The sequence below is a fragment of the Chlorocebus sabaeus genome, chromosome 1 (genome assembly GCF_047675955.1).
Source record: "Chlorocebus sabaeus isolate Y175 chromosome 1, mChlSab1.0.hap1, whole genome shotgun sequence".
NCBI lineage: Eukaryota > Metazoa > Chordata > Mammalia > Primates > Cercopithecidae > Chlorocebus > Chlorocebus sabaeus.
The window spans coordinates 117,713,619-117,734,937 of NC_132904.1; the positions used below are offsets into that span (position 1 = coordinate 117,713,619).

At 41.7% G+C, this 21,319-nt stretch overlaps 1 protein-coding gene across 1 annotated transcript in view; it reads left to right on the top strand.

Annotated features, from left to right (window-relative positions):
• The window catches only part of SORL1 (sortilin related receptor 1), a 178,198-nt gene that overhangs the window by 60,576 nt on the left and 96,303 nt on the right, over positions 1-21,319 (top strand). Inside the window, exons 8-12 of the mRNA XM_038005081.2 lie at positions 1,020-1,189; positions 7,367-7,559; positions 9,281-9,398; positions 9,611-9,684; positions 19,478-19,566. Coding sequence (XP_037861009.2) covers positions 1,020-1,189; positions 7,367-7,559; positions 9,281-9,398; positions 9,611-9,684; positions 19,478-19,566 — 644 coding nt within the window. The remainder of the gene's footprint in view (positions 1-1,019; positions 1,190-7,366; positions 7,560-9,280; positions 9,399-9,610; positions 9,685-19,477; positions 19,567-21,319) is intronic.

The following is a 21,319-nucleotide window of genomic DNA, read 5'->3' on the forward strand; positions in this document are numbered from 1 at the left end:
TCTTTATGCAGAGGTCAGAGGAAGGGTGTTGCAGGGATGGCCTGCTGGAGTGGATATTTTATGGAACCTCCCTGAAGTCACTTTCCAGAGAGGTCTCTAGAGAGAGCAGTTACACTTTGGCCATCGTGGTCTGTGTTTCCCACTTCACTGAAGCAGAGCTGAAGGAGAGTCTTAGTTTGCTTTAAGTGGAGCGGCACTGGCAGAGAGAGGTTGGAGCCAGAGTCAGTGCCATCTGAGCAGCGTGCCAGTACTGAAGCAATGGGAAGTTTGTGCATGATAGGAATTTTTTTTATTGAGTACCTGCTGTATTGCTTGCAAGGAGTGAGTTCCAACAGGGGATAGGATTTGGGTCCCACCTTTTAGAAATAGGTTGGAGAGACTATGAACTGAGCAGCAGAAGAAACCACACATAAGCAAGTGCTTACATATGCAGCTTTATAACATGAAGATGGATAGGAAAGAGCTGCATGGGATGGGGTCATTAGAGGAGTTGCCACAGAGAGGAGGTCACAGTGAAACGTCTTGACACTGGCAGTTGGTTTGATGAAAGGTAAGTAGCTCACTGACTTACCTTCCACCCAACGAATGGGATCATAGGGAGAACTGTCTTGCCAGTTCTCTGCTAGTTTCTATGGATTCTGCCTTCCTTTGGTCACCTTAGGGAAAATAAAGCGAAATGCATTAATCCATATTGTACTTTGCACGAATGAAAGGTCTCATGGGAAAATGAGGGAGACATTATTAACAGAAAGAGGTTTGTAGGTCATTTGTGCAGTGCAGTGGCCCGTTATTTTGTGCCCCGTTTGCCAGTAAGGGGCCTGCTAAGCTGCAGATCGGCCTCAGGTTCTCCAAAGGGAAAGTCGCCAAAGCTTCTTTGCCAAGGTTAGGGAGCTTCCTGTGGGCTTTAGGCACACATTCGTCACTAGGACATTTGAAAGTCATTGCTTCCGTGTGTATAGAAAAAGCCCACAGGGCACATTTGTTTTTTGACGTATCTTTTTTGACTTCTGATTCCAAAGGAATATTACATCGCAGATGCCTCCGAGGACCAGGTGTTTGTGTGCGTCAGCCACAGTAACAACCGTACCAATTTATACATCTCAGAGGCAGAGGGGCTGAAGTTCTCCCTGTCCTTGGAGAACGTGCTCTATTACAGCCCAGGAGGGGCCGGCAGTGACACCTTGGTGAGGTAAGGAGACCGTGAGTCCTTCTGCCTTCTTAGGCCAACACAACCATTAGCTTCTCTCTGGTTCAGTGGTTTGCGGCGTTAGCTGCACATGTGGATTCACCCGGGAAGTTCTGGAAATCCAGTGTCTGGCTCACGTGCCCAGGGATCACCGTGGGATGGGTTTGGGGTGTGGCCAGGTTATGAGGATTTTAAGAAGCACCCTAGGTGATTCTTATGTGCAGCCAAGTCTGGAAACTACAGCTCTAGGTAACATTTAGGGTCAGAGCTACTGTGTTAATCAATCCCTTGAGCTCCTTTTGTTCAGTGTTCTGGTTTTGTGGTTTCTGAGCATTGAAAAACAACCCTTGGAAAATATCAAGTCAGTGAGAGCTGGCATATGCGGCCAGTGGATCAGGTTAATTGATGTCATTACTCTTTTTTTTTTTTTTTTTTTAGAGATAATTGCAGTGTTTTGTAAGGAAAGGCATCAACGTCATTGATCCTTTATCTGTAAATCATGTGTTTAGAGCAGTTTTGCAGTCCAGCAGTGAGCAATATCTGAGCACCACACCCATCAAGGGGTGGTGGAGGACTTGGGGGTTTGGGAGGCATGAATTGGTTCTTATCCTTTCAGGACCATTTATTCTGATTTGTCGTTTGACAGCCAGACTTGGATGACCTGTGTGGCTGTGGTTAGAGTCCCCTCTGCTCTTGGAAAGAGGCTCCTGCATGAAGCTGACTGGTCTGGGATGGGGTCTGGCTCTCCAGCCATGACAGCCAGGTCTGAGGGCATGCCTTTGTGCCCCCTGTTTCTGGGCAATTCATTCCATTGTCAGTTTATTCACAAGTATGCTGCTGCTCTCTGCCAGAGTGTTCTAGGTATAGCCACAAAATAATGTATGAAGCAATAAAATATCAGAACAAAGTCCCTCTTCCATGGAGTTTATATTCTAGTTGGGGAAGATAGAATATAAGCAAGTATGTGATCTGCCTGGTAACATGTGGAAAAGAAAAATAAAGCAAGATCAGGGGACGGGGGTTTGCAAGGGTGTTCTTTTATTCTACGGGCTGCTTCAGGAGGGGGACATTTAAGCAGGTGCCTGAATTACATGAGGGAAGGAACCAGGCAGAACCCTGGGCGAGTAGCACTGCAAGCAGGGCAGACAGGAAGCACAGTGACTCTGAGGCTGGACTGCACTGCTGTTTTAGAGCAGGGAGGAGGCCAGAGTGGCTGGAAGGGCTGAAGAGAGGGAGAGAGAAGGAAGAAACAGTACCTAAGAGAGCAGGGCTCAGATCCTATAGGGCCTTCAGGGGCTTGTGAAGAACTTTGTTTTTTTCCTTTTTGTTGGTTTTTTTTGTTTGTTTGTTTTTGAGATGTAGTCTCGCTCTGTCGCCCAGGCTGGAATGCAGTGGCGTGATTTTGGGTCACTGCAGCCTCCACTTCCCAGGTTCAAGTGATTCTCTTGCCTCAGCCTCAAAAGTAGCTGGGATTACAGGCGTGTGCCACCAGGTCAGGCTAATTTTTATATTTTTAGTAGAGACAGTACCATGTTGGCCAGGCTGATCTCAAACTCCTGACCTCAAGTGATCTGCCTGCCTTGGACTCCCAAAGTGCTGGGATTACAGGTATGAGCCACCACACTCAATCCTGTTTTTTCCTTCTAAATGAGATGGAAGGTTTAGACCGGGAAATGGACATGATCTGATTTAACCTTTCATTTTTTTTCCATTAAAAAATTGTGAATTGCATTATGTAACGAAAAGAATGTAAAACATAAATGGATAGTGTTATAAATAATTATAAGTGAGCCCTCATGTGGCTTATCTTTTACAGAAGTTATCCTCAATGCTGTGTGGGAATTTGACTACTGTAGGGGACAAAGGCGGGAACAGGAAGACTAGTTGTGAAAGGATTGCAGAGATACAGGCCAGTAGGGATGGACGTTGGCTGGACCCAGGGTGGTGGCACTGGAGATGTTGGAAATGGTCAGACCCTAAATATATTTTTAAAGTAGAGCCAATGGGATTTGCTGATGGATGGGAACGAGGGGTGTGAAAGAAGGAGGAGCCACGGGACTGCTGCTGCTTCACCTGAGCTGCCTGTAAAGAGATGGCCACACAGGGAGTCAGGGAGATCTGGGGCAGGGGCAGTATTAGGGGGAGACCATGAACTTGGTTTGGGACTTACCTGGTTGGAGAGGCCTATTAGATACCCACGTGCCCAGCTTTCTACCTGATCTCTGATGGTGCTTTTCCACTTCCTGTTTCTTCTCTTTTGGAGGCGCTGTTATCTTTTATTCCTTTCCTCCCCTGACATAGACTCATGGATTAATTATTATTTAATGTGTTATAAACCATTCCTGCCATGATTCGTTTTGATGCTCAGCTTGTCCTGGTTTGGTCAGTGGCAGATCCTACCTCCTTCAGGCTGGTTCTTGTCATTTTTTATTGAAAAAATTATTTATTGACTGGGCGTGGTGGCTCACGCCTGTTATCCCAGCACTTTGGGAGGCCAAGGTGGGTAGATCAGGAGGTCAGGAGATCGAGACCATCTTGGCTAACATGGTGAAACCCCATCTCTACTAAATATGCAAAAATTAGCCGGGCGTGGTGGCACGTGCCTGTAGTCCCAGCTACTCGGGAGGCTGAGGCAGGAGAAACGCTTGAACCCGGGAGGCAGAGGATTCTGTGAGCCAAGATCGCGCTACTGCACTCCAGCCTGGGGGCGACAGAGCGAGACTCCGTCTCCAAAAAATACATATTATTTATTGAGGTGAAATTTATATAACATCAGCTTAATCATTTTAAAGTAGGCAATTCGGTGGCATTCGATACATTTACAATCTTGCGCCGCTGCCTCCTCTGTTTAATTTCATGGCCTTCTCATTTCTCCAAAAGAAAACCCCATGCCCATTAAGTCGCTTCTCTCCACTATCCCCTTCTCCCAGCCCCTGGCAGCTGTCAGTCTGATTTCTGTCTCTGTAGATTTTTCCCTCTTTTACAGGGTGTTTCATATAAATGGAATCATACAATAATATGTGACCTTCTGTGTCTGGCTTCTTTCACTTAGCATAATGTTTTCAAGGTTCATCCATGGGTACCATAGATCAGTGCCTCATTCATTTTAATGGTGAATAATAGTCTCCTTTTAAAAATAATTAAAATAGTGAATCACTGTCCCTCAGACCTTTTACTGATGCTTTAATCTTTCTTTTTTCACCATTAAAAACCCCTGACTATGAAATGGAAAAGTCACAGCTTGCTAAATATTTTCTTGTCTTCCACATGTGTCAGATATTCAGGGTGAATGTTTCATGCTGGGACAGAGTATGAACCAGAAGCCAGAGCGATGGCCCTTTGCAGGCCTCCCCTCCTTGCCTGAGCGCACAGTCCAGTGAAGAAACTGGAAATAGATTCACCTCAAGAGTCATAGACCAACGTCCTACTCAGTTTTCTCATTCTTCTCAGATTTTATCTGAGGACTAGAGAGGTTCCGTTGTACTCAGCTGAGTGACATTTTGTCATCTGCATCTAGATCTCAGCCGGATGAAATGGGATAAAGGTGAATTAGCACATCACGTGGGCAGGCTGGTTTAGAGTAAACTGGTGTGTGAAATGAGCAAGTCTTTGAACTGAATAGGAAAGGATGGTGTGTGGGAACTGCTTCTGATTTACTTAGAGAAATGGAGAAAGAGCTCTTTCTAGGGAATGACCCTGGCCCTGGTGGGATGTGCCAGGTGGGAGTCTCATGGAAAGCACTAGCTAGATGTTGGATGCTTTGGAGGAACTAATGTGCTGAGGAGATGTCAGGCCCGCGGGTCACCTTAGGGAGGGGCACGGGTCCAGTTGGTGGGGGTATTGCCAGGGCGTGGATTCTGCACTGAGCGGGGCTGTAGGGGACCTGGTGAGCTTCCTGGTAAGCCTTGGCCCTGGGTACTCTGGGAAGAAGGGGAGAAGTGCCTGGGGGAGGGCCAGTGAGGATAAAATGGAAGAAAGTGGACTCTCAGAGAAAGTACTTAGGGTGGGGCAAATTGTTGCAGGGCAGGCCAAGTGGGGGAAAGAAAAGGATGAGCTGGGACTCCTGGTGGAGGAGCATGTGAGATACAGGAAGACAGGCTTCTGCTTAGAAGTAAAAGATAAAACTCCAGGAATCCGACTCGGGAAAGAAACAGGGCTTATCTAAATGACAGAAACTCAGACCTCCCAGATATGTAGAAGAAGCCCATAACTGGTGGGGTGACAGTTTATGATGATAACCCCCAGAGAGGTAGAGCAGAGGTCAACAGAGAAGGAGGGAGAGAGACCTTCAGCTGGTTCCTAAGAAGCCCTGAAAAATAACTGAACTAGACCTAAGGAAACCGCATGTCAGAGAATTTGGTCTCAACTCCAGCATTTCATTCAGCGTTCTGCTCAGTCCTTCAGCCTGAAGCAGCTTTGGTGGGGCTCCCAGTGTTCCTTTTCCTGCCTCAGAGGTTGTCTTTTGGGTCTTTCTGTCTGATGTGGCAGGGCAGTCATCCAGCTGAAGAGATTGTGTGGAGACAGATGACGGAGGGCAGTGTTTCTCTGCTTTATTGCGTAGCCAGTGGCTCAGAACCCCTGAAATAAAGGGCAAGCTTCCAGTCTTTTTTCTTTTTCTTTTTCTTTTGTTTTGAGATGGAGTCTTGCTCTGTCACCCAGGCTGGAGTGCAGTGGCACGATCTTGGCTCACTGCAACCTCTGCCTCCTGGGTTCAAGCGATTCTCCTGCCTCAGCCTCCCAAGTAGCTGGGACTACAGGCATGTGCCACCACACCCAGCTAATTTTTGTGTTTTCAGTAGAGACAGGGTTTCACTATGTTGGCCAGGATGGTCTTGATCCCTTGACCTTGTGATCCCCCCATCCTCGGCCTCCCAAAGTGCTGGGATTACAGACGTGAGCCACCTCACTCAGTTAAGCTTCCAGTCTTAATAGCCACGTATGAGCCCTGGTTACAATTTCTCAGAAATCTGCTCTATTTGTAATGCTTGTATCATTTTAGCGCAAAACCACTTTCCTGTGGCATCAGGGTATCAGCATAGTAGATAAAGCCTGGGAAGGCCGTATTCTCTTAAGAATATGACCCCAAGCTTTCTAGAGCCATCCTTGCTGTATGTACAGTTTCTTCAGGAAGGAGTCGACAGGTTCTGCTGAGCTTCCTGACAGAAGACCTTGTGGGCTTCTATCTGATCAGAGTGTTGGATAATTAGATTGTAAGTACCTGGAGAGGGGCTGTGTAACCCTGAGCTATGTTCCTACAGATTGGGTTGAATTTTAAGCCTCAGCACTGTTATTAGTGTCTTGTAGGTCTGACTTAATGATTTCTGTTTTTGAAGGCTCGCTGGAGGATTTGGAGTCAATTTCGATAGTGATGTAATAGATGTGACTCTTACGTCAACTTTTGTATGTTATATTCATCATTCTAAACCCCCTTTAGGAATTGTTGATCAGATAAGCCTTTTGACCCTAAAAGTTGAAAAGAAACAAATTTTTTAAAATAGCAAATTATCTGGCTGGGCATGGTGGCTCACGCCTGTAATCCCAGCACTTTGGGAGGCCGAGGCAGGTGGATCACTTGAGCTAAGGAGTTCGAGACCAGGCTCGGCAACATGGCGAAACCCCATCTCTAGCAAAAAATTAAAAAATTAGCTGGGCGTAGTGGCACACACCTGTAGTCCCAGGTACTTGGGAGGCTAAGGTAAGAGGGTCATTGAGGATCATCTGAGTCTGGGAGGTCGAGGCTGCAGTGAACTGTGATCGTACCACTGCACTCCTGCCTGGGCAGCAGTAAGACCCTGTCTCCAAAAAAAAAAAGGAATGAAGTACTAACAATGTGCTGTAACGTGGATGAACCTTGAAAGCATTATGCTAAGTGAAAGTAACCAGATACAAAAGACCACGTATTGTAGATTCCATTTATATAAAATATCCAGATAGGCCAATTCATAAACCCATGGAGCAGATGAGTGGTTTCCAGGGCTTGGGAAGGGAAGAGGAAGGGGATGAGGTTTCCTTTTGGAATGATGAAATGTTCTGGAACCAGATAGTAATGATAGTTGCCCAACTTTGTGAATGTGCTTAATGCCACAAAATTGTATACTTTTAAATGGTCAAAGTTTATGTTATTTATAATAACAAGCAAATACCAATTCAGGTTCATAGCTGTTTATTTTCATATTGTAGGTATTTTGCAAATGAGCCATTTGCTGACTTCCACCGAGTAGAAGGATTGCAAGGAGTCTACATTGCTACTCTGATTAATGGTTCTATGAGTGAGGAGAACATGAGATCGGTCATCACCTTTGACAAAGGGGGAACCTGGGAATTTCTTCAGGCTCCAGCCTTCACGGGATATGGAGAGAAAATCAATTGTGAGGTATTGATGTTTTAATCTTGTTTTGCTTTTTGATATAAGGGAAAGAGCCCTACTCTGTGGTGGTTTCCTATGTCTAGTATTTATTGAAAAAATACAGTATCACATAGGATTCTATTAATATCACATGGAGCAGACTTTTATCTGTGTTGCTACATTTGGAGTTCCCAAACTCTGCTCCAAGGTCTCACTACTACTTCTGGGCAGAAGCAACTCAGGAAAAAAAAAAAAAAAAATGTAGTATTCACTTTTAGTACTACTTGTTTAGTTAGACCATTACTTGGTCTTTTGGATTTTTGAATTTTGTTTGTCCATGGTGGGCTATGTGGACACTCCCCTGTATGATATATCTGTGGCCCTTGGGAACATTTCTTTGAATTTACTTCTTGGTTTTTCTTCTCTATTTAGCAATGGGTCTTGGCTTACCACATCAAATCTAATTTTGGAAAGAGACAGCCTATAAATAGATATAGACAAATATCTGGGTGCTTCCTCCTCCCTTAGTAGTGTCTTCTACAGCATCTTGGTGAGATCCTGGGGTGGTTGGAACTTGGGTGTTTTTGAGCGTGCTATGGGGGTCAGGCTTTAGTTAAATCGAATTAATGGTATCACTCAAATTCAGCTTTTTGTTTCCCTGACTGAGCAGTTTATTTATGAACTACAGGACAGTTCATCAGCTTTCAGTTTCTTCTTCTGAGTTTAGGTGGTGGAAGGAATACATAGGAAATGGATAAGTCTGATTACCTGAGAATAACAGGAACTTTTCAATGAATAGACTTCCTTGCAGCCAGAAAAGCATGAGTCACAAAGAGGAGTGAGCAAATAAATATTTCTTTGACACCCAGCCTAATTTGTTCCAGTTTTCATTGGTCAAACTGAGACTCTAGCCAGACAGATACTTGTTAGAGATCCTTTTGTGACAAAAATAAGTAGCAAATAATCCAGCAAACCTTGCTACCATTTTTACCTGACTATAACCACATAAGCACATAGTTCTCCTGTGCAGAACCCTGGCCACATTTAAGTAACACTGAACAAGCTCTTCTGACCAGGAGAACTGAGTGTGACCATATGGCAAAAGGCGTTGTCCTGATTGCTTGCAGAACTACTAAAATCTGGACATGAGTGATGGAAGCCAGATTGAATCACTTGAAGCCTTGCCCTGTATACGTACACCTTTGTGCAAATGTAAAATACATGGCAAAAAATTTAATGCCTGTCCTTTGGTTTTTATATTGCATTATACTGTACATCAGGGGAGCTTATCCATGAGACTTATGACCTCTGATTCTTGGTCTTTCTTATGACAGAATTGCTGGAATCATATTTGAAATACATCTCTGACTTAGAAAGTGTATATGACAAAATCATTTCATTTCTCTTTAGTTCTGAGTCACTTGAGAGGATCTCTGAGTGATAGGATGAGATGATGACTTTCCCATCTACTTGAGATGACACTGATTTCTAATTGTTATTCCCTGAGAGTCTCAGAAGGCCTTTCTAAGTTGTAATTGTTCTCTTCTTCCATGGGACATTTATGTGGGTCCAGATTATCCTCTCTGTCTGGGGGGTGTGGGGACAGCCGGACTGTGAGTCTGGTTTCCCCTGGGCCAGGCCTCCTTGCCCCGTGTCAGCTGCAGTGCCTTCACACAGGCCGCAGGGTTTACAGGGAGCGCTAGGCATGGTATCACGTGCTGACACTGCCTGAAACTTTGGTTGTATAGCTTTCCCAGGGCTGTTCCCTTCATCTGGCTCAGCGCCTCAGTCAGCTCCTCAACCTCCAGCTCCGGAGAATGCCCATCCTGTCCAAGGAGTCGGCTCCGGGCCTCATCATCGCCACTGGTAAGTGTGCCTTGCCTGTTCTCACAAGGGGTTCGGCTGTCTGGTGATACGCAGCCAGATGCAGAGCGATCACCCACCTCTCCAGCAGTAACTACTCTTCGTGGTTTGAAGGCATTCTTAGTTGCTAGATACTACTCAGAATTTCTGGCTGGGCAAGGTGATTATCTGACATACTCTTGAAATTAAAATTAATTATTTCTCTTGCGTTTTAGGTTCAGTGGGAAAGAACTTGGCTAGCAAGACAAACGTGTACATCTCTAGCAGCGCTGGAGCCAGGTGGCGAGAGGTCAGCCCCTCCCCCAATCCCCTCCCCTCCACCCTGGTTCCCGTTTGTGTGAGAATGCAGACTGTGCCTTGGCATTTCAGGGACACGTATGGTCCATGGCAGAGACCAATAATGCCAGAAATGACTATAAAGACAAGACAGGTACCTGAAGTCACTGATTTGTATCCACAGTTACTTTAAATTAAAAACAGACCTTTGCAAATGTGTGAATTTTACTAAACGTTCTAAGATTATGAGTTCTATGAGGGCAAAGACAATGTCTGTTTTACTGACTTCTTTATCCTGAGGACCTAAGAGTGCCTGGCATGGAGTGGGGGCTCAGGGCATATATGCTGCATGTATCAGCAAATTACAACGTAGTGATATCAGCCCTGAAACCGACTATTATTATTATTTTGTATATTATTGACATTGAAATGAAGCCAGTCCTTGCTGGGCTATGTTGTGTGGGCACTTTCATCTCATTCTGTGATATGGAAGTAGACTCTGTTTTTGCCTTAAGGTTGTATAACTAGTATCGATCCTGATTATACCAATTCCTATGGCGGGGCTAGTTCTCTAGTTCCAAAATGCTAATTCATCTTCATCTTTGGGCATTAGAGAATTTCCAAACCTGTTAAAAAAAAAAACAGAACAAAACACATTGTTTCCAGCCTCCCATCATTGATTAAGGCCAAGGACGTGTGTTTGGTCTCGTTCTGTAGGGGTTACTTTCAGGAGTGACCCTCTAATTATGCCGGGAGCCACTAGGATGAAACCCCGTAGATCCCTTGACAGGATGAGCACCTTGTCTTTGAGCAGCCACGCAGGCTGGGCAGCCTAAGCAGCATGTCAGGAGTGATGTGGAGTCCTCAGAAGAGCTAGCAGACATAGTTCCCATCCACGTGGTGCTTTACTGGGAATGCACCGCGCTCACCTTGATATTTGAATAGGTAATATGTAAAGCAGTAATAAAAATACCAACATTCATTTGGCACCTCGCAGTTCACAGAGGCCTGTCACAAGCCTTCTCTCACTGTGGCAGGGCTTACCATCCCTCCCGAGGAGAGAGATGAGGCTCAGACACCGTGTACTGTATGTGGCAAACACAAATATGTGTTCAGATGAGGCAGGTTGTTAGGGCCATTGTGGTCAGAGTGCAGACAGTTTGAAGGAGAATTTTCGGGTTGTCCTTGTCCAGCTCCCAAGGGAAGATTAAGCAGCTGCCTTCCCCTTTTGTGGAGCTGGACGCTCCCTTTGAAATGGGGTATCCTCTTCTCTGCGAATAGGCCTGTGGTTTGTTTGTGCCTTCTGCTGTTGGTGTAATCTGGGATTTGCACATCTGCAAGTGATTTCCTTCTGGGTAGAAAGCAGTGTCTTGTTCCTCCTCCAGTGAAGTGGTATCGTCTGGCGATTACTGAGGCAGCTGTCAGTGCCTCCCTCCACACACGCCTTGTGCCTGCCAAGAAGCAGCCAGTGTATAAGAGACTTTATTTTGGGACATAGCAGAAAACTAACTGGGGGACGAAAAGATTGTGAGTTTATCTGTGTGAGTGGGCATCTGAGTCCCCATGGGCAGCCTTCACTTTAGAGGGACAATCTGGGCTGTGTGCGGGAGCAGGTGGTGGCAGAGGAAGAGGCTGTAGTGGACGGAATGCTGCCTGGAGCACTGCTGATTGTAATTCTGGTTTTCTTTTCCTCTTAATTAGTTGTGCAAATTCTCTGATCCTCGGAATTCCTTTTTTTGTGCTTTTTCCTTTTTAAAATAATTTTTATTTCTTTTATTTTTAGCTTTTTTCTTTATCAACTTCATTGAAGCAGATGAAGGTACAGTACACGGCACATAGTTAAAGTGTACGGTGTGATCAGAATTAATTATGGTCACCACAATTAAGAAAACAAACATTTCCATCTGCAGATTCTCTGATCCTCAGAATCCCTTTTTTGTGCTTTTTTTTCTTTTTAAAATAATTTTTATTTCTTTTATTTTTAGCTTTTTTCTTTAACAACTTTACTGAAGCAGATAAGGGGATGGTACACTGCACGAATTTAAAGTGTACGGTTTGATCAGAATTATGGTCACCACAGTTAAGATAACAAACATTTCCATCACCCTCCCCAAGGTATCTTTGTGCCCCTCGGCAATCCGTCCCACTCTCTACTCTTGTCCTTGTCTGCTTCTGTGTTCATTGGCATTTGCTAGCGTAGGTTATTCATTGACATTTTCTAGAATTTTGATAAGTGGACTCACACAGTATATACTCTTTTTGCCTGGCTTCTGTCACACATCACAATGATTTTGAGTTTCATCCAAGTTGTTTCGTGTGTCAGTTGTTCTTTCCTTTGCCAGTTGTATCCCATTGTAGGGATATATCATAATTTCTTTATTCATTCTTCTGTTGATGAACATTCAAGCTTTGCTGATTACAAATATAGCTGTTATGAACATTCATGTGCATATTTTCTTCATTTCTCTAGGGTGAATACTTAGGAATGGAATAGCTGGGCAGCATGGTGGGTGTATATTTAACTTTTTAAAGAACTGCCAAATTATTGTCCCTTTTACATTTCCACCAAACAGTATGTGAGAATTTTAATTGCTTCACATCTTTGCCAACACTTGGTATGATTAGTCTTTTTAATTTTAGACATTTTAATAAGCATGTGATAATATCTCATTGTAGTTGTAATTGGCATTTGCATGATTATTAATGATTCTTTTCATGCGCTCATTGGCCATTTTAAAATATGGTTGTGAAGTATCTGCCCAAACCTTTTGCCTTTTTGAAAAAATTAGGTTGGTCCAGCACAGTGGCTGTGCCTATAATCCCAGCACTTTGGAAGGCTGAGGTAAGAGGACTGCTGGAGCCATGGGCAACATAGGGAGATCTCGTCTTTACAAAAAATAAAAATAGCCAGGCATGGTGGTGCATGCCTGTAGTCCCAGCTACTCAGGAGGCTGAGATCAGAGGGTCACGTGAGCCCTGGTGGTTGAAGATGTAGTGAGCTGTAATTGTGCTGCATTCCAGCCTGGGCGGCAATGGAATGAGAGCGTCTCAATAAACATATAAATAAATTTTAAAAACTAATTTTAATAATTGAGTTGTCTATCTTCTTTGAGTTGTAGGAGTGTTTTAAAAAATATGTTTTGGATTCAAGTCTTTTGTATGATGGTAGATACTCATTTTTTCCATATGGAGATCTAATTGATTTATCACCATTTGTTGAAAACACTTCTCTCTTCCCCATTGAATTGCCTTGGTACCTGTTTGAAAATCAATTGGCCATATATGGGCCAATTTTAGGCCAATTTGGTCTATTTCAGGACTTTATTCTGTTCCATTAATCTGTCTATCTTTTCACTAATACTAAATTATCTTAATTTCCAAAGCCTTATTGTAAATGTTGAGATCAGGTAGGGTAAGTCCTTCAACTTTGATTATTTTACAAATCATTTTCATTATTGTAGGTCCTTTGTATTTCCTGATACATTTTAGGATCACTTGTCAATTTCTATGAAATCTGCTGGGATTTTTATTATAATTGCCTTGAATTTATAGGATCAATTTGGAGGAGAATCGATGTGTTAATACTATTGAGTCTTCTGATCCATGAATGCAGTATCTTTTTCCATTTCTTCTTTAATTTCTCTTAGTATTTTGTAGTTTCCAATGTAGAGGTCCTGTACATCTTTTATTAGCTTTATTCCTAGATATTTTTATTTTTATTTTTGGTATTACTGTAAATGGAATTTTGTTTTCTAATTTTTGCTCTAGTATGTAAGAATACAATTGATTTTTTATATATTAATCTTGTATTCTGTGACCTTGCCAAGGTCATTCATTAGTTCTAGTAGGTTTTTAGATTCTGTGTAAGCAATCATACCATTTGCAAAGCGTGGCAGTTTTATTTCTTCCTTTCTGATCTTAATGTCTTTTATTTCTTCTCTCATTCTTCCCTTCTTTCTTGTCCTTCTTTTTCTCTTCTTTCTTGTCCTTCTTTCTTCTTCTCTTTCCCTCTTCTCCTCCATTTTCCCCCTTCTTATTTCTTTCATTCTTCTTATCACAATGGCTAGGACCTCTATACAGTGTTGAATACGCCGAGACCAGCTCGGTCAGGGACACCCTAACCCAGCAGTGCTAGAGGAATTAAAGACACACATGCAGAAATATAGAGGTGTGAAGTGGGAAATCAGGGGTCTCACAGCCTTCAAAGCTGAAAGCCTGAAACAGAGATTTACCCACGTATTTATTAACAGCAAGCCAGTCATTAGCATTGTTTCTATAGATACTAGATTAACTAAAAGTATCCCTTATGGGAAACGAAGGGATGGGCTGAAATAAAGGGATGGGTTTGGCTAGTTATCTGCAGCAGGAGCCTGTCCTTAAGGCACAGATCGCTCATGCTATTGTTTGTGGTTTAAGAACGCCTTTAAGAGGTTTTCCGCCCTGGGTGGGCCAGGCGTTCCTTGCCCTCGTTCCCGTAAACCCACAACCTTCCAGCGCGGGCGTTAGGGCCATTATGAATATGTGACAGTGCTGCAGAGATTTTGTTTATGGCCAGTTTTGGGGCCAGGATATGGCCAGATTTTGGGGGGCCTGTTACCAACGGAATAGAAGCAGTGAAAGTGGGCATTCTTGTCTTGTTCTCTCTCTCTCTGGGGGAAACAATTCAGCCTTTTTACCATTAACTATGATGTTAGCAGTAGATTTCTTTATCAACATTTGGGAAGTTCCCTATTATTACTAGTTGTTGAGTATTTTTTTAAAATCATAATCAGATACTGGATTTCGTCAAATGCTATTTTTACATTTATTAAAATGATTTTTTTCTATCACTATGATGTATTAAATATTACATTAATCAATTCTTGAATATTAAAACAACCTGGAATTGCTAGGACAAACTCTACTTGGTTGTAATGCGTTATCCTTTTTATGTGCAGATAGGTTTGATTTGCTAATATTTTGTTAAAGATTTTTGCATTATTTGTGAGAGATACCTGTCTGTAATTTGTTTTTTTGTAAAATCTTAAAGCTTTGATATGAGGGTTTGGCTAGTATCACAAAACAAGCAGTGGTAAACCCCTCTTCCTCTTTTTTAGGACAAAGTTTGGTGTTATTTTTTCTTGAGTAATTCCCTAATGAAACTGTCCAGACATTGAGTTTTCTTTCTGGGAATATTTTTTTGATAAGAGATTTAATTTCTCTGGCTGATATAAGACTATTCAGATTTTCTTCTTCTTGTTTCAATTTTGATGAGTTATGTGTTTCAAGAAATTTGCCCCTTCACATAAGTTGTGACATTCATTGGCCTTAGTTAATAGTGATATATTCTCTTTATCTTTTTATGTCTGTAGGATCTTTGGTGATGATTTCATTCCTGATATTGGTGATTTGTGTATTTTCTCTATTTTTCCTTAGTTTAGGTGTTTCAATACTGTTGATCTTTCCAAAGAATCCGCATTATCTCTATTGATTTTCTATTGTCTGCTTTCTGTTTTATTGTTTTTTTCCTTATTATTTTTTCCCTTATTTGTTTTGTTGTTCTTTTTGTAGCTTATTAAGATATAACCTTGGGTTATTGATTTTATATCTTCTTTTCTAATGTAAGCATCTAAAGCTATAAGTTTTCCTTTAAATACTAATTTAGGTATATGCCACATATTCAGATATATTGTATTTTTAGTGTTTTTAAGTTCAGAGTATATTTAATGTCCCCTTTTAAAACTGAGATATAGGCTGGGCACAGTGGCTGATGCCTATAATCCCAGCACTTAGGGAGACCAAGGCAGGAGGATCACTTGAGGCCAGGAATTCAAGACTCAAAAAAGTAAAAAACAGATAACACTGAGATATAATTCACATACTATAAAGTTCAACATTTAAAAGTGTACAGTTCAAATGTTTTTAGTATTATTCAGTCATCACCATTATCTAATTCCAGAACATTTTCATCAACCCATAATATCTCCTGATTTTTATCTTCGAATGATAAGTTATTTAGCAAAGTGTTATTTAATTTGTGAGTATTTGGGGGTTTCATAGATATCTTGTTATTGATTTCTAATTTGATTTCCTATAGTCAGAGAAGACACTGTATGATTTCAGTCCCTTTAGATTTATTGAGATTTGTTTTGAGATCCAGCGTGTGGTCTATATTGTTGAATATATCATGTGCACTGGGAAGGAATATGTATTAAGCAGTTGTTTGAGGTAGTGTTCTATAGATATTATTTATATGAAGGTCATTGATAATGTTGTTCAGGTCTTTTGTGTTCATATTGATTTTTGGGGGGTTTAGTTCTCTAAATTCCTAAGAGAGGAATGGTAAGATCTCCTATTATGATTCTGAAATTGTCTGTTTCTCCTTTAAATTCTGTCAATTTTTACTTTATTTTGGTATGCATTTTGAGTCTCTGTTGTTAAGTGTATTCACATTTATAATAACATTTTCTCACGAAATGTCCCTTTTATCATTATGAACTATCTCTCTTTATCTATTGTAATGCCCTTTGTCTTAAAGTCTATTTTATCTGATATTAAAATAATTACTCTAGCCTTCTTCTGTTTACTGTTTGGATAGTACATATTTTTTTGAGCTGGTGTCTTACTCTGTCACCCAGGCTGGAGTACAGTGGTATGATCTTGGCTCACTGCAACCTCGGCCTCCCAGGTTCAAGCAATTCTCCTGCCTTAGCCTCCTGAGTAGCTGGGATTTCAGGTGCTCACCACCACACCCAGCTAATTTTTGTATTTCTAATAGAGACGGGGTTTCACCATGTTGGTTAGGCTGGTCTCGAACTCCTGACTTCAAGTGATCCGCCCGCCTTGGCCTCCCAAAGTGCTGGGGTTACAGGTGTGAGACACCACGCCCAACCCTGGATAGTACATCTTTTAACTTCCATTCACTTTCAACCTATCTGTGCCTTTGTATTTAAAGTGTTTTTTTTTTCTCTTTTTTGAAGTTAGGTCTTGTGTGTTGTCCAGACTGATCTCGAACTCCTGGGTTCAAGTGATCCTGCCAAGTAGTTGCAATTAAAGGCACATGCTACCGTGTGCAGTTCTTTGAAGTGTTTCTTCTAGACAACATATAGTAGGGTCTTGCTTTTTTCACTCATTCTGCCAAGCTCTGCTTTTTAACTGAAATGCTTAGGCCATTAACATTTAATATAATTATTGATATATTTGAATTTAGGTCTAATATTTCATTTATTTTCTTTTCATTTCTCCTATTTATTATTCCTCTGTTCCTTCTGTCCTCTCTCCTTTTGTATTATCTAGATACATTAAGTATTCTACTTTTATTTCGATTTTTGGGGGGGCTTCTCTGTGTATTTCTAGTGGTTTTCTCTAAGGATTACAACATACATATCTAATCTTTTATAGTCTTCTTTGAGTTGATATTGCACTTAACATAAAATTTAGAACCCTTTCAACCATATAAGTCCCTTTTCTTCTCCCCCGCCTGTATGTTATTTTCATATTTATCACATCAACACACATTACAAAACCCACAAAGCAGTGTTTGGTTTTGCTTTAAATTGTCATATGAATGTGAAAGAACTTAAATATTTACCCAGATATTTACCATTTATCTTGCTTGCTCTTCGTTCTGGAAAAATCTCTGTTTACCCACGGGAAATTTCCCTACTGCCTAAAGAAATTCCTATAGCATTTCCTGTAGCAAGATCTGTTGGCTGTGAATTCTCTTGTTTATCTCTCGTTTGAAAATCTATCTCTATTTTAACTTCATTCTTGAAGGATATGTTTATTGGATAGAGAATTCTGGGTTGACAGTAATTTTCTTCCAGTACTTTAAAGATGTCTACTGTTTTCTTGTTTCGGTGGGTTCTGATGAGAAACCTGTCTTTACTTTAGCTATCATTCTCCTGTGTATAACATGCCGTTTTTCTCTAGATACTTTGAAGATTTTTTTTTCATTGGTTTTCAGCAGTTTTGTTATGATGTGTCTAGGAGAGCTTTTCTTTGAGTTTATTCTCTAAGTAGATGCTGATTTTGAATTTATATTTATGTCTTTCACCAAATTTATGAAATTTTCAGCTGTTATTTCTTCAGAAATTTTTTCTGCCCCCGTCCCTTTCTCCTGTTCTTCTCGGACTCCAGTTACATATTTGACCTACTGTTATTATTCTCTGTGTCTTTGGCAATCTTTTTTTCTTTGAAATCTTTTTTCCCCCTGTATGTTCTTTAGAACATACAGATAGATCTGTAATTTCTACAGATCTATATTTATTTTGAAGTTCACTAATTCCTCTGTCATTGCTTTTCTGATGTTGAGCCCATCAGTAAATTTCTTGTTTCAGACATTATAATTTTATGTTATAAAATTTGTTTGGTTTCTTTTTAAAAATTGTTTCCACTTCTCTGGAATTCTTTTCTCTCATTCATTTCACGTGTGTTTTTCTTTCCCTCATTGGACATGGTTATAATAGCTATTTTAAAATTCCAGCCGGGTATGGTGGCTCATGCCTGTAATCCCAGTGCTTTGGGAGGCTGAGGCAGGTGGATCACTTGAGGTCAGGAGTTTGAGACCAGCCTGACCAACATGGTGAAACCCTGTCTCTACTAAAAACATAAAAATGAGCTGGGTGTGGTGGTGCTTGTCTGTAATCCCAGCTACTTGGGAGGTTAAAGCAGGAGAATCGCTTGAACTCAGGAGGCAGAGGTTGCAGTGAACTGAGATTGCACCACTGCACTCCAACCTGGGCAACAGAGTGAGACTGTGTCTCAAAAAATTAAAAAAAAAATTCTAATATATGGGTCACTTGGGATTGAAACCTTTTGACTATCTTTTCTGTTGAGAATTGGACACATTTTATGGATATGTTTGTATGCTGTATGTTAAGTAATTTTGGTTTGTATTCTGCACATGTGAATGAAATTCATGCAATCAAGACTTCTGAAGGATATTGATATTTTTGTTTCAGCATGTAATCAGCCTGTTTAGGTTCTGACCCTGAGTTCTGTCTTGCTTTCTGTAGGTGGTAGTTTAACTCTCAGTTCAGTATGCTAAGCCTCTGTTATACTGGTTTGTGTCTGTTTCATGCACATACACCTCAGGGGTTAGGCTGCGACTTACGTAAATTCATACACAAAATTAGGGGATTTACTTTTTTGACACTCCCTGCTATGGGATTCTATCCACACTTTCCCTACCCTACAGAGGATCCTTTCTCTGATTCCTTTGGGGGAAATAGTGTCTGTTGAAGTTTTAGCTGTGACTGAGACTGAGGTGTACCCCATGTCTGGGACCTTCCCTTTGGGCAAAGCTTTACCAGCAAATTCATGACTTGTGTGTGTAGCTTCTCTAGGTTTTTAAATCTCCACAAGCTGCTTGCTTTTGTTTACTTTTTCAGCATCCACTGGTAGTTGTTTTTTGTCCAGAGTTTTCAGCTGTAATTAGCAGGAAGGATGGGCTATAGAGGGCTAATACTATCACAGTAGAACTGGAACCTCAGTTACTTTTTAATCAAGGGTTGGTGGGAGTCATAGATTTGGATTTGAGTCCTATCTCTGCTGTTCACAGTTTGCCATTTTAATATTAAGCCCGTGTTTCTTCATTTGGGCAAAAAATTGAGATACTAGAACTTGCTCTGCCTGTCCCTAGGATTGTGTGAAACAGATGAAATAATGGATGTCAGTGTCTTCTGTGAACAGAAAAATTGTCTTAAAGTGGTTGTCATTGCTGTTATGTCTATGTGCACATGTGTGCATGCCTGTGGTTATGTGTACATGGTTTCTGCACAGTTACCTCCACAGCAGTGGTGTCACCATGAATTTTTCCTCCTCAGGCACTTCCTGGACCTCACTACTACACGTGGGGAGACCACGGCGGAATCATCATGGCCATTGCCCAGGGCATGGAGACCAACGAGCTAAAGTAAGTGTCTCTGATGAGGCCTTTTAACATCAAACTCTTCTCCCAGAAATTTACGTCTGTGATTCTAAGTGGATTATCTCTCTACAGCACTAGGTTGTTGACAGCACAATTTGTGATCTCTGGATATGACTTAAACTATTTTCTTTTTTTTTTTTGAGATGGAGTCTCACTTTGTCCCCCAGGCTGGAATGCAGTGGTGCGATCTCAGCTCACTGCGACCTCCATCTCCTGGGTTCAAGTGATTCTCCTGCCCCAGCCTCCTGAGTAGCTGGGATTACAGGCGCCTGCCACCATGTCTGGGTAATTTTTGTATTTTTAGTAGAGACAGGGTTTTACCATCTTGATCAGTCTAGTCTCGAACCCTTGACCTCAGGTGATCCACCTGCCTCGGCCTCCCAAAGTGCTGGGATTACAGGTGTGAACCACCATGCCTGCCCTGACTTAAACTCTTTATCTCTAAAATGGGAATAATAAGAACCTGTCCTTTCTATCAGAAAGGGAGATTGTGAGGAACAGGGCAATTAATTTTATGGATTTGAAAAAGTATAACACTATAGAAAGAATTAATAATGGCCAAGTAATTAAGTGGAGGCTCTTTAATTTGTTCTCCTTTGCTTTGTGTCTTTATTACATAGAATGACTAAAAATAAATAGCAATAATAATAATACATGAGTAACAATTACAGAATGCATACACCTTGATAGCCATTGACTTTTGGTGCATTAGGTTAGTGGGGGGTCTCATAGAGCTGGAAGGGAAGTTTAGGGTTAACTGCATCATTTCACAGATGAGAAAACAGGCTCAGCAAGGCGAAGTAACTTGCCCAGGGTCATTCCTTTTGTTAGTGACATAGACAGGATTAGCACTTGGGTTTTTAGATTGCATCCTACATTCTTTGCAATATATTGTTCTGAAAAGCAAAACTGTCAGGAGTTTGTAACCTCTACACCCTTATGTTCTGATTTTATCAGATGTATAAATATCTGTATATATATACTGGTTCTTTTGGCTCATTATTGAATGGTTCATGTTAAGTCAAGTTCATGCCGGACCACACTTCTTCCTGTTTTTGAACTGAACCCATTAGATGAATTGGTGAAGGATCTGGAGAGGGCTTCTGTAACTATCTTGTTTATTGCAAGGACGAAGCTTTCTTTTTCTTTGCTCCTTTTAGAAACAGGGCCAGCTGGCCGGGCACAGTGGCTCACACCTGTAATCCCAGCACTTTGGGAGGCCAAGGTGGGCGAATCACGAGGTCAGGAGATCGAGACCATCCTGGCTAACACGGTGAAACCCCGTCTCTATTAAAAATACAAAAAACTAGCCGGGCATGGTGGCGGGTGCCTGTAGTCCCAGTTACTCGGGAGGCTGAGGCAGGAGAATGGTATGAACCCGGGAGGCGGAGCTTGCCGTGAGCCGAGATCGCGCCACTGCACTCCAGCCTGGGGGACAGAGGCAGACTCCATCTCAAAAAAAAAAAAAAAAAAAAAAAGAAACAGGGCCAGCAGCAAGTGAGAGGGGGGTGGTTTGGATAAAGAGATCTTAGCAGCTGGTTTTTTCCCTGTGGTTAATTTGACATGTGCTGAGCAACCTGGCCTCAGAGAAGGAGAGAGAAGCAAAGTACTGGTATTTGGCATTCCGCTTGGCTGCTCTCTGTTCTGTGTAGCACTGGTTAGCTATTTCTTTAGAGGCAATACTCTGAAGAGGTCCTGTTTGTATGCCACACTCTGTATTCATATTCAGATAGGTATT